Here is a 13,632-nt window from a genome sequence, read left to right on the forward strand (position 1 = left end):
CGGATGTGCGTCACTAGTGACGTGACCCTCGACGATATATCGTTACCGATATCGCAGCGTGTAAAGCATCCTTTAGAATAGGTCATCAGTGTCTGATCGATGGGGGTGAGACACCCAACACCTCGTCAATCAGTTCCTAGTGCCGCTGGCCAGAACTACTCATCAATGTCTGTCGATCAGCTGTTTCGGTGCCGATACTACTCAGTTGCAGAGCTGCACAGCTCCATCAACTGTATAGTGGTGTCCTATTCAAATAAATAGGGAGCAGAGTTGCAGTACCTGGCATCGGCCACTATGCAGTTGATGGACCTGTACTGTGCAGCTCCGCAACTGAGTAGTATCGTCACCGGAACAGCTGATCGGCATACACTGATGATCTATCCTAAGGATAGGTCATCAATGTTAAAATCCCGGACAACTCCTTTAAGAAAGTCAAAGGATTTGCAAAGAAAGAGGTTTATTGTTTTATGTTAACGGTCAAGTAAATACTGCAGGTTCTGAAAATGTGAATGTTTTCTTTAAAGGTGTTACTTTTTAGACCCATAGTAAAAAAAAAAAATAACATGCAGGTAGTTGTTAACTACCAGCATACTCCAAAAAGGCCAGGAATTGCTGCTAGGGCTTATTTTTGGGGTAGGTCTTATTTTTAAGTGTACTGCTTAGAGCAGTAAAGGACCACTCCTTTTGGTGATTCTGCTGCTTCACATCAACAGAGCAGCTCTTCCTCTTCCGGGCTGCTCTGTTGACAAGGCCAATGTCATGCTGATTGACAGCCATCTACTCGCAGTTAAGCAGTGAGGAGCTGGCTGTCAATCATCATGACATCAGTAGTCCTGCCCCGTCACTATAGCAGTTGCTCTGCAGACGTGATGTGACAGATCGGCCTGTGAGCGTTCTGTGCCTGCAGAGATCTGTGCTGGGCAGTACAGGCAGATGAGCACAGTTAGCAACAACCTGCCTGTATGATCTTATGCACATAGTAAAAAAATAAAATAATCATTGATAAACCCTTCAAGAATATTTATGAGTATACTACAATGAGTTCCCGAGCTCACCAGTGCACTCTTTTTATTCCAGAATGTACCAAACTGTTGATTTGGCCATTTCTAATATTTGTGCTATCACTCTGTTGCGTTTATTCTTTTTTTCAGCCTAATCATGGTCGATTTCTCTTCTATTGAGAGTTTCTTTGACCGCATGTTGTGGGCTCACAACAACAGCTTCCAAGAGCAAATGGCAAACCTGGAATCAGCTCCAGACCTTTTACTGACTTAAAGATCTTCTATTACTTTTATTCCCTTGATAAAGAGACAGTTACATATTAAAAAGGTGTAATTCTTAATTAGGATGTGAATACCCTCAAATTAAAGGTTAGGGTTTGCACGTTAACCTCATATTGATTATATAACTGTAACTTGAATATGTTTTGGTAAACAGCTAAAATGCCAAAACTTATGTCACTGTCTAAATGTTTCTGGACATAATTTTGTATACTTTATAAATAGAAAAGTAAGATACGCAGATTTATGGTGCGATAGGCCTAAGACACGGCGTGAAAATCGGAGCGAGCGGGATGCGATAAAACATCGCATTCCACTCAGACCAATATTAGCCTGTGTGTCAGCACCCATGAGCGATTATTTTCTCAGCCCTAATCGGACCGAGAAAACAATTGCAGCATGCTGCGAGTGCAATGCGAGACACTTTCTCTTGCACCCATTCAAGTCTATGGGGTGAGAGAAAGATCGCACTGCCCTCGCGGTACACCGGTGTACCGCGAGTGCAGTGCAAGAATGGCAATAGCCGGCTACAGAGGAGAGAGGGAGATAAATCCCTCCTTGCCCTCCTCAGAGCCAGCCCGTCCCCCACAGCTGAGGTCTGATCGCATGATCGGACCTCAGTCGCAGTGACACTTGCATGACACTCGGCTCCTGCTGTGCTGCCAGCATGAGCCAAGTATCATACGAGGATCGCAGTAGATCCCCGTGTGGCCCCGGCCTTATAGTTATATTAGTATAAATAATCAATCCTCGTACTCCCTGTATATTACCGCTATATTACTAATACCCCTATACAACACTCCTATTCCCTTAAAGGGCTCCATATAGCACTTGGCACCTTGCTAGGCATGCTCTCGGCTCTGCCAGTCTGGAATGGGCCATAGTTACAATATATTGTACACCAACACTCTAAGGCGGGCTTTGCACACTACGACATCGCAGGCCGATGCTGCGATGCCGAGTGCGATAGTGCCCGCCCCCGTCGCAGCAGCGATATGTGGTGATAGCTGGCGTAGCGAAAATTATCGCTACGCCAGCTTCACACACACACTCACCTGCCGTGCGACGTCCCTGTGGCCGGCGACCCGCCTCCTTGTTAAGGGGGCGGGTCGTGCGGCGTCACTGCGACGTCACACGGCAGGCAGCCAATCAGAGCGGAGGGGCGGAGATGAGCAGGATGTAAACATCCTGCCCACCTCCTTCCTTCTGCATATCCTACGGAAGCCGCAGTGAGGCCGGTAGGAGACGTTCCTCGCTCCTGCGACTTCACACACAGCGATGTGTGCTGCCGCAGGAGCGAGGAACAACATCGGACCGTCGCGTCAGCGTAATCATGGATTACGCCGACGCTGCACCGATGATACGATTACGACGCTTTTGCGCTCGTTAATCGTATCATCCAGCCTTTACACACTGCGATGTCGCATGCGATGCCGGAAGTGCGTCATTTTCAATTTGACCCCACCGACATCGCACCTGCGATGTCGCAGTGTGCAAAGTGCCCCTAAGTCTCATATTTACAAATGTTGGAAGAAGTGTTCTGTTCCTTATAAATATCGCTCCTGGCACAGATATGAGCCATGCCTTAAAGAACATTCTCCAGTAACCTATATCCTACATTACCGCTGACTCTGTGCCATGTTTAATGACTGTTTTCTTACAACAAGGTTTCTGTAAATTATCCTGCATTATATTTGCTCAAATCTTTAGCTCAAATTCTCCGCCGCTCGCTGTGAAGGCCCATGAATTTTTGATCTTTCTTCTGCTAATTGTTTTCCTTTTCTTCCCAGAAACTTTAATTATTCTATAATGACCCAAAAGGAGATGAAAGGTAATCCTTCCTTACTAATGGCCGTAATTACTTGTGTCAAGAAGCTGGGTCAGTTTCAAGTGCTTGGGAAGAAAGGAAAAGAAAAACAATGATTTTAAAACCAAGCGCTAAAAAAAAATAAAAAAATAAAGAACATTGATCTGGCAATACATCAACAAGGCATAAAACTCCCAAACTTGTGAAAACTTTGTGCAGAAGTGCAGATGACATCATAATGTCTTTTCATTTTAACAGTCATGTGGACGTTTCTCCTCCCAGGAGGGGCATACGGAGAAATCACAGGACCCAATACCCTTGTCTCTTTCAAGGAACAGTCCAGCTCACCTGTTGTAATTGATTGGAGACCAGCAAATTTTGACCATGCGTGGACCAGAAGGAGAAAGCCAACTCCAAGCAGATAAGGAGATACATTTTTAGGATTGTCCAGCAAACAGGTCCAAAGTTTAAAAGTAAAAAATGTTTTCTTTATTTCATCGTAGATAAAATTCCATCATGTCAAGTACACAAAACATAGAGCAGGAGGACGCGTTTCGGATATCACATCCTTATTCTGTCTCCATCTTCATCATCATGGAGACAGAATAAGGATGTGATATCCGAAACGCGTCCTCCTGCTCTATGTTTTGTGTACTTGACATGATGGAATTTTATCTACGATGAAATAAAGAAAACATTTTTTACTTTTAAACTTTGGACCTGTTTGCTGGACAATCCTACAAATGTATCTCCTTGTCTCTTTCCCCCACTGAGAGCTCTACGAAATGTACGTCCCTTTTATCAAAGTTCATTTCTAACATTCCGAATAATGGGACAAAATTCTGCTGATTAATTTGTTTATATTTTGTCATAAGGGAAGCTAGTATTCCTGAACTGATAACATTATTAAAGGGAGTTTGTCAGCCCAAAAATGCTAATGAAACCACTTATACAAGTATGTAGGAGACTAGCCCATATTAAAGCTATACCTATATTGTATATTTAGTTGCCAGAAGAAAAAAATATTTAGTATACAAATGAGAGTGCTTTGGTGCAACGGCCTACTCAGTCACCCTCAACTTTTAACCCCTGGTTTCACCTTCCTGGCCAGGCCAAATTTTTCAATTGTGACTAGTAATGTGGAAAGGAAGGGGTTAATGCCAAGCTTCCGGGGGGAGAGAGAGACAAGTCCGATGTGTCTTAAAGGGATGGTTCACTACTCAGCATTAGTGACCACATTGCTGTAAAACTTACAGGGAAGGCTTTTGTCAAATAGCTTGTGTTACACATTCTGCTTCTGAGCGGCGCCCATCCCCATCACGTGACCCCCCCCGGACTCCGTGACCTCTGAGATCCGGTGATGTCACATCAATTTCCAGTTGATCTGACATCACCGAGGCGGCCCCAGTCTCCGTGAATGACTGGACTGTGGGCGAAGTTCCACTGCTCATCAGTCCCGCTATCTCCTTCACTGCAGAGCACCACAAGCAGGAGCAATGCTGGGCTGTGATGTTTGGTGAAACTCTGCCCACAGTCAGTCACTCAGGAAGACTGGGGCCGGCCTCAGTGATTTCGGGTCAACTGTTGATGTGACATCACCGGATCTCAGAGGTCACGGAGCCCGGGGGTCACTTGATGGGGATGAGCGGACCCCAATAGCGCCGCTCAGAGACAGAATGTGTAACAAAAGCATCTCTCACCGACAGCCATCTAATGTGTATGGCCAGCTATAAAATCGTGGACTAAAGCTCTTCAGTAGACTCTATGATGCACGGAGAGCCATTTTAAGAACATTTTACGTTCTTCCTCTTTATAAAACAACATTCATATTTCTATAAACTGACAGTGTAATTCCTCTCCACTCATCACATGGATACCTGCTTCTCTCCATATGTCCGTGTTTGTCACTACACATAGTGTGTTACGTCTATTCTAGCACAACACAGAACCAAATAGTGCGATAGCTCTTCTATCAATGACAACAGAGAACACTGCATTACATAACTTCATTTGCCATGCTTTAATTAAAATTATTGCATTTCTTTGTTGTAAAGTGGCTACTTATGAGCTGTTTTGGCCCTAGATTTATTTTACATGAGCGCCTACTTTTGCACAGAAATAGCGCCACCTTTATGTAGTGGCTGTGTCTGGTATTACATCTCAAAAGCATGGGTTGGAGCTGTAATACCAGATGCAGCCACTAGCCAAGAATAAACCTTATATCTTAACTGAAACAGCTCCTTTAAATGTCCGATTACTTTCTTATTATGGTCAGGAAAGGCTTTGCACCCTCTTTCCCTGGACGTCTTATGATATATAAGTAAACTCCAGAGCCTTGCAGAGTCCCTCAGTATCTAGTTTTCAATCTGGGTACATATTAGCTGCACTAGCAACCTGAGATATGTTCTTTTTTTGGCTTTTGGGCAATTGTGCTGTTGCATCTGCAAATATATGAATAATTTGTGCATAGAAGCAAAAGACCAGTGAGATACCAATGAATATATGTGAGCATGAAAAAAATCCCATTATGTCTGTGCAACAATAATATAGGCTGCTCCTAATAATACCGTAGAACGGTCGTGCAATAAATATGGAATAGTGAAATAGTACGAGCTGAGGTCATTAAACAGCTGACATCGGTAAGGGCTGAGCTGAAAATAGGCATGAAATACACTGTAAGGAACAGAACAACAGTAAATAATAATAATATGGCTGACCGGATGCACAGTGTACGGAATAACACAGCAAAGCTCAGTACATTGCAGCTGCTGGGCTCTGCAGATCAGCTACTACTGAAGAGAATAGGAGCCAATCTGCAGCACTTGTCACCCGCCACTAAATAGCGTACAGAGCAGTTGTGCTCTGCTACAACCAACCGGTGCCGGAGGTGATGACTGATTGGAGGGGTCTCCCAAAGATCCTGTATAGATCTATTTATCACATTGACTGCTCCGTGCATCTGAGTTCATTCTATAATGTGTTTAAAAAGTAACAATAACGCAATTAATAATTATATACAGTACATGTGAGAAGTGAGTATGTATCTAATCACGGTGGGTAGATGACTAAAGGCCGCTTTACACACTATGACATGTCGTTGGGGTCACGGAATTCGTGACGCACATCCGGCGCCGTTAGCGATGTCGTTGCGTGTAACACGTATGAGCGATCAAAAATCGTCGCAAACACGTGCAAAATCGCAAATCGGTGATATGCCCCCTATTCTCGATTATCGCTGCTGCTGTGTGTACGATGTAGTTCGTCGTTCCTGCGGCAGCACACATCGCTACGTGTGACACCGCAGGAACGAGGAACCTCAACTTACCTGCGGCCACCGGCAATGAGGAAGGAAGGAGGTGGGTGGGATGTTCGGCCCGCTCATCCCCACCCCTCCGCTTCTATTGGGCAGCCGCTTAGTGACGTCGCTGTGACGCCGAACGAATCTCCCCCTTAGAAAAGAGGCGGTTCGCTGGTCACAGCGACGTCGCTAGGCAGGTAAGTAGTGTGATGGGTCCGCGCAATTTTGTGCGCCACGGGACTATAGGGAGTGTATTATAATATATGGAGGACTATAGGGAGTGTATTATAATATATGGAGGACTATAGGGAGTGTATTATAATATATGGATGACTATGGGGAGTGCATTGTAATATATGGATGACTATGGGGAGTGCATTATAAGATATGGAAGACTATGGGGAGTGCATTATAATATATGGATGACTATGGGGAGTACATTGTAATATATGGAGGACTATAGGGAGTGTATTATAATATATGGATGACTATGGGGAGTGCATTGTAATATATGGAGGACTATGGGGAGTGCATTGTAATATATGGATGACTATGGGGAGTGCATTATAACATATGGAGGACTCTAGGTGGTACATTATAATATATGGAGTACTATGGGAATGTATTATAATATATGGAGGACTCTAGCTGGTACATTATAATATATGGAGGGCTATAGGGAGTGTATTATAATATATGGATGACTATGGGGAGTGCATTGTAATATATGGATGACTATGGGGAGTGCATTATAATATATGGAGGACTATAGGGAGTGTATTATAATATATGGAAGACTATAGGGAGTGTATGATAATATATGGATGACTATGGGGAGTACATTGTAATATATGGAGGACTATAGGGAGTGTATTATAATATATGGATGACTATGGGGAGTGCATTGTAATATATGGAGGACTATGGGGAGTGCATTGTAATATATGGATGACTATGGGGAGTGCATTATAACATATGGAGGACTCTAGGTGGTACATTATAATATATGGAGTACTATGGGAATGTATTATAATATATGGAGGACTCTAGCTGGTACATTATAATATATGGAGGACTATAGGGAGTGTATTATAATATATGGATGACTATGGGGAGTGCATTGTAATATATGGATGACTATGGGGAGTGCATTATAATATATGGAGGACTATAGGGAGTGTATTATAATATATGGAAGACTATAGGGAGTGTATGATAATATATGGATGACTATGGGGAGTACATTGTAATATATGGAGGACTATAGGGAGTGTATTATAATATATGGATGACTATGGGGAGTGCATTGTAATATATGGAGGACTATGGGGAGTGCATTGTAATATATGGATGACTATGGGGAGTGCATTATAACATATGGAGGACTCTAGGTGGTACATTATAATATATGGAGGACTATGGGAATGTATTATAATATATGGAGGACTCTAGCTGGTACATTATAATATATGGAGGGCTATGGGGAGTATATTATAGTATGGGAGGACTCTGGGTGGTACATTATAATATGTGGAGGACTATGGGGGACTGTATTATAATATGTGGAGGACTATGGGGAGTATATTATAGTATGGGAGGACTCTGGGTGGTACATTATAATATATGGAGGACTATGGGGAGTGTATTATAATATATGGAAGACTATAGGGAGTGTATGATAATATATGGATGACTATGGGGAGTACATTGTAATATATGGAGGACTATAGGGAGTGTATTATAATATATGGATGACTATGGGGAGTGCATTGTAATATATGGAGGACTATGGGGAGTGCATTGTAATATATGGATGACTATGGGGAGTGCATTATAACATATGGAGGACTCTAGGTGGTACATTATAATATATGGAGGACTATGGGAATGTATTATAATATATGGAGGACTCTAGCTGGTACATTATAATATATGGAGGGCTATGGGGAGTATATTATAGTATGGGAGGACTCTGGGTGGTACATTATAATATGTGGAGGACTATGGGGGACTGTATTATAATATGTGGAGGACTATGGGGAGTATATTATAGTATGGGAGGACTCTGGGTGGTACATTATAATATATGGAGGACTATGGGGAGTGTATTATAATATATGGAGGACTATAAGATGCATTATATGATATGAAGGACTATGAGGGATGCATTATAATATATGGATAACTATGGGGGTGCATTATAATATATGAAGGACTCTGGGGGTACATTATAATATTGAATATTATATTGGGATATCAGAGTATGGGAAAGCTGGGTGCTGGGGTTCAGAGCCAAGTGTCAGCATAATTATTCTGTACCCAGGGAGGGCGGGGACGGGGGGGTCAGGTCCAAATTTAGCACTCTAGTTCCACCACTGATAAAGACCTATGTCTACCCTGACTTTAAGACATTATTGATGAGGGCTCCCTATGATTTTATAGAACAGGAGTCTCTTACCTTTGCTTACCCTCCTGCTTTGGATATATGAGAAGAATTTAGAGCAGGTTTTAAGTGCCTTTCAGATCAACAAGTACAGTTAGAAAAACTCACCCTAGAATGGGCTTTCCTTATAACACAGAATTTCCCTACAGATAGTCTGAACCCATGCAACATGCTGACATTCATATATAAAAATGTCAATATATAATATTTTTAATCTGGAAAAAAATGAGTTTGCAAGTGTTGCAAAAGGTAAGAACATAAAGATCTTCTTGCGTCGCTTGCAAATCCATGATATATTCCAGCAAATTCTTAATGATTGCAGTAATTGTTTAGTTTGCGCACAATTGTCGCTACTCTGGCACCCCAGGCAATGTCCTTTGGGCACGTCATTGAGAATTTTGGCAATTTCAAAGTTTTTTTTAAACTTTTAAGTTTGAGTTTATTTAATCACAGGGTGCAGATGTCATCAATGTACCGTAACCCAAATGTCGACAACCAATCCTTAGCTGCGTCTTACGGACGGATTGTTTGCTATGGGTTAAGACTTTTTGCACGGTGGTATTAGATAAACCCCATTGCACTCTCAGCTCCACATTAATAAAATAAGCCTTCTGGTGAGAATGGCTGGTGACATTATTAAACAATGGCTAATAGTGAGCGCCCTGTGTTAGAGCTCTATAGTTACCTAAGTTGCCAGTGCAGAGACAGTTGTGCGTCCGAGGTTGAGGTTTGCTCTGGTGACTGTCGAGTATCTGCTGAACAAGGTGCTCCACAGAAAACCCTGAACTGCTGTTTCCATTGCTGCACGTCCACTTAATACCGTGAACTGTGGAGAGAATATTGGAGGCCAAAGTCAGAAACAACTTAATTTTTTTATGTTTTTTTTTGTTTCATTGTCTCTCTTACAGTGTAAGCAATGCAAGCAGCTAATTGTAGGCAGAAACAATAGTCAAGAGAACCATGGAATACAGGGGGTGCATATGTAGGCGTACAGTGTCTGTTCATATTACTTTTTAGTACTATCATCGGATAAGTAGACAATATCCAGTTGACCAGTGCGTATGGCCCTCTGTGTGCCGTGATTTTGGCACATGTGTGTTCACCGTGTGCTATCCATGATAGCACGCGGAGATCAGGAACTTTTTACTCACTTCCGTGGTGCTGCTGTCTCCGTTGCTGCTGCAGTGATTATTCATGAGCATAATGAGCGGGCCCGGAAGCAAGTGACAGCAGCCCCAAAGACAGCAGCGCTGGAGACAGATGAGTATAGAAATTAATTTTATCTCAAAGACACGTTTTCTCCGGTAACTGTGACATCAGTGCTGCCGGAGAAAAACGGATTAGTCTACGTGCGGAACACACGGACATGCATGTGCTCCATACGGATACACGGTCCATGTGAAAACACTGACCCATTGATCTTAATGAGTCGGTGTATGTCCTGTCTACGGTACATATAAAAATGGCATCATGCGTACTGGAATCACTGACGTGTGAAGGGGGCTCAGGAAGAGTTTTTCGTTTGGGGAGTTATCAAAGAATTTTCAACAAAACCATGCACTGGTCATAATATCATGATTATAAGGCAATTATTATTTATGCATCATTCACACGTCTGTTTTTAAATATGTATTTGAAGGAATGATTCCAGTGTCATCCATGCCTCCGTCTTTACCATCAATGTTATCAGTTTTTTTCACAGATGGATAAAGAAATAAACAAATGAAAAAGGTTCTCCTATCCTTTGCAAAGTGAAATATGTACACAGCACATATATGGCACACTAATGCCATCCGTGGTGCTGTACGGGCTTTTCATGGATGCAGAGACTCATATTGGCCCTTTTAAAGAGGACCAACCACCAGGATTTTCCTATATAAACTAAAGCCAGTGCTATACTGGTGCTATCATGCTGATTCTATACATGCCTTTAGTTGTGAGATCAGATGTATACTTTCTGAAATGTAGGCAAGTAAAGTTTGTGAAATGCACTGTTACTTGATTGATAGGTGCAACAGAATATCTAATAGGTGGGTCGGGTTTTGCTAGTTATTCCCGCCCCTGTCTGCCTGTCCTTCCTCCCCCTGTTTCTGTTCTCTATTACAGGAGGAAGAAGGAGGGAGGAAGGACAGGCAGCAGGCAGGGACAAGAATAACTAGCAAAACCCGACCCACCTATTAGATATTCCATTGCACCTATCAATCAAATAACAGTGCATTTCACAAACTTTACTTGCCTGTATTTCAGAAAGTATACATCTGATCTCACAACTAAAGCTATGTATAGAATCAGCATGATAGCACCAGTATAGCACTGGCTTTAGTTTATATAGGAAAATCCTGGTGGCTGGTCCTCTTTAATCTGTGTGGTCAGAAAAAAAACACACGGTCCATGCAAAAACACAGACATGTGAAGATCACCATAGATTATGATGGGGGCATGTAGTATCCGTGAAAAAGATGGATATAAGAGGTACGCGCAACACAGATGTGTGAATGAAGCCTTACACTGTATATCTACTTCTGCACCCCCTGTATAAGGCAGCTTCTATAGATACCAATCAGACTGTGCGGCGGAGCCCTGGACCTACCATGTGCCATGTATAACACTGGGGGCCTTCATATGTGGCAGAGGGGCCCTCGGGCTCCAGGACCGGAGTGACACTATTTCTTCTGCACTCCATATATATATATATATATATATATATATATATATATATACCTCATCAAATTTCAGATGTCATTTTTTTTATAACGATTTTCAAATAACAATAACCAAATGATGTGACTCTGAATCCAGCGATGTGTCACCTACAGTATTTATACATTATTAATTGTTAGCCAAAATTAGGAGTGGAATAACCAGAGAAAAGGAACAATAAAAATATGTAAAATACTGACCAAAATACTGCTGTGGGAACATGGCTTTACTGGACTACTTGCTGTAAATTGATATAATCACTGTTTTATCAGCAGGATACTATCACCAGAGTCCTAGTAAACCTGTTGCCATGTAGTTCTCCATATTCATGAGCTCAGCATAACCCCACCCCACTACTGATTGACAGCTTTCTGCCTATGCACAGTATACACAGTAAGCTGCCAATCTTGGTGTGGGCGGGGTTATACAGAGCTCAGCATTCAAAGAACTGTTAGATCTGCAGCAGAAAAAACTGTGATTTGATCTAAACTGCAGCAAGTAGCCCAGTAAGTGATACATCACTGGAATCAGGGTTTCTGTCTCTATTTCATGCTGGTCTCAGGGTACCAAAACTATTGTGACAAATCCCCTTTTATGGTAGAAATGACTTAAAATATGTACTCCAGTCAGCACTGGAGTAACTTACTGGCAAAGGCACATGGCAGTGGTAAGATATGCCTACTACATTAAATAGTGAGCCCCTCTTAATGAATTAGGTGCATCTTACTACAGAAGTCCCTTAATTAAGATTGCTGCTGTTCATGTAAATGCTGCTCTCAATCACTGATAGCAGCATTTAAATAGCAGGATCGTCGGTGCAGGCGCTCACTGGCTCACTGCAACGCGATTGAGGGGGCACCAATGGGTTATCATGGCAGCCATCTTGGTACTCCTGTGAAGTTCATCTATAGATTGAGCTTCAAAGGAGAGTGCAATTTACGCTGTCTACTGAAATACTATGGTATCACAGATTACAGTCACCTAATGGCACAAAAAATGTAATTAAAATAATTATATATATATATATATATATATATATATATATATATATATATATTATGAATAGATCACTGCACAGACCTAAATATTAATTACTGGTTACCACAATAATATTTAATAAACCCAAAGAAGAGTGGTATGACTCCAATTCATTAAAAACACCATTTTTATTGATACAATTAAAAAAGTACACAACAAGGATCCTCAGTTTTAGGTAAGTAGTACCGTACACCAGATTAAATCAGTACTTATGATATGTGTGAAGCACTAGTGTATATGGTATGAATGACCATCTATATTAAACATAACTGTAATGTAGCACTATAGTTACATAGTTCAATAAAGTGCAAGAAATCATGCAATTACAGTTTAAATGGTTATGTAATTAAGGTTAAACCCAGTAAGACCAACTGTGCATGTGACAAGGCACTCACAATAAAGTTGATTACATCCACATAGATCAGTATGAACTAGTAACCTTCTATCACACTCAAGGCAGTAGATCAAAAAGTAAAGTAAGGGTTAACCATACTAACCAGTGTAAGTGACGGTACAACAGCAAAACAGTCCCTACGCGCGTTTCACCTCTTCATCAGGACGTCCCCTGGGTTTAACCTTAATTACATAACCATTTAAACTGTAATTGCATGATTTCTTGCACTTTATTGAACTATGTAACTATAGTGCTACATTACAGTTATGTTTAATATAGATGGTCATTCATACCATATACACTAGTGCTTCACACATATCATAAGTACTGATTTAATCTGGTGTACGGTACTACTTACCTAAAACTGAGGATCCTTGTTGTGTACTTTTTTAATTGTATTATATATATATATATATATATATATATATATATATATATATATATATATAAATAAAAAAAATAAACATTTATATCACAACTCTTTTTCCCCAGTTTTAAAATAAAGAAATAACAAATAATAATAAAGAATATAGTTGGTATTACGGTGTTTATAAAATTCCAGTCTATCAAAATATAAAATTATTTAACTTTATTATTTAGTAATTGAGTTATTTATTTAATTTAAAACATATGTTGATCGCTGAAAAAAAGAAATCTAAATGTCAGATTTTT

General features: G+C 41.1%; 1 protein-coding gene across 5 annotated transcripts in view; it reads right to left on the reverse strand.

The window, feature by feature from the left end:
• CAMTA1 (calmodulin binding transcription activator 1) overlaps positions 1-13,632 on the reverse strand; it is a 2,097,701-nt gene that overhangs the window by 366,608 nt on the left and 1,717,461 nt on the right. For 4 of the 5 annotated variants that reach the window (XM_075328219.1, XM_075328218.1, XM_075328222.1 and 1 more), the window contains exon 7: positions 9,514-9,654. The exons of the other annotated variant lie outside the window; for it this stretch is intronic. In XM_075328219.1, coding sequence (XP_075184334.1) covers positions 9,514-9,654 — 141 coding nt within the window. The remainder of the gene's footprint in view (positions 1-9,513; positions 9,655-13,632) is intronic. 5 annotated transcript variants of the gene reach the window in all.

Source organism: Anomaloglossus baeobatrachus, chromosome 11, assembly GCF_048569485.1.
Source record: "Anomaloglossus baeobatrachus isolate aAnoBae1 chromosome 11, aAnoBae1.hap1, whole genome shotgun sequence".
Lineage (NCBI taxonomy): Eukaryota > Metazoa > Chordata > Amphibia > Anura > Aromobatidae > Anomaloglossus > Anomaloglossus baeobatrachus.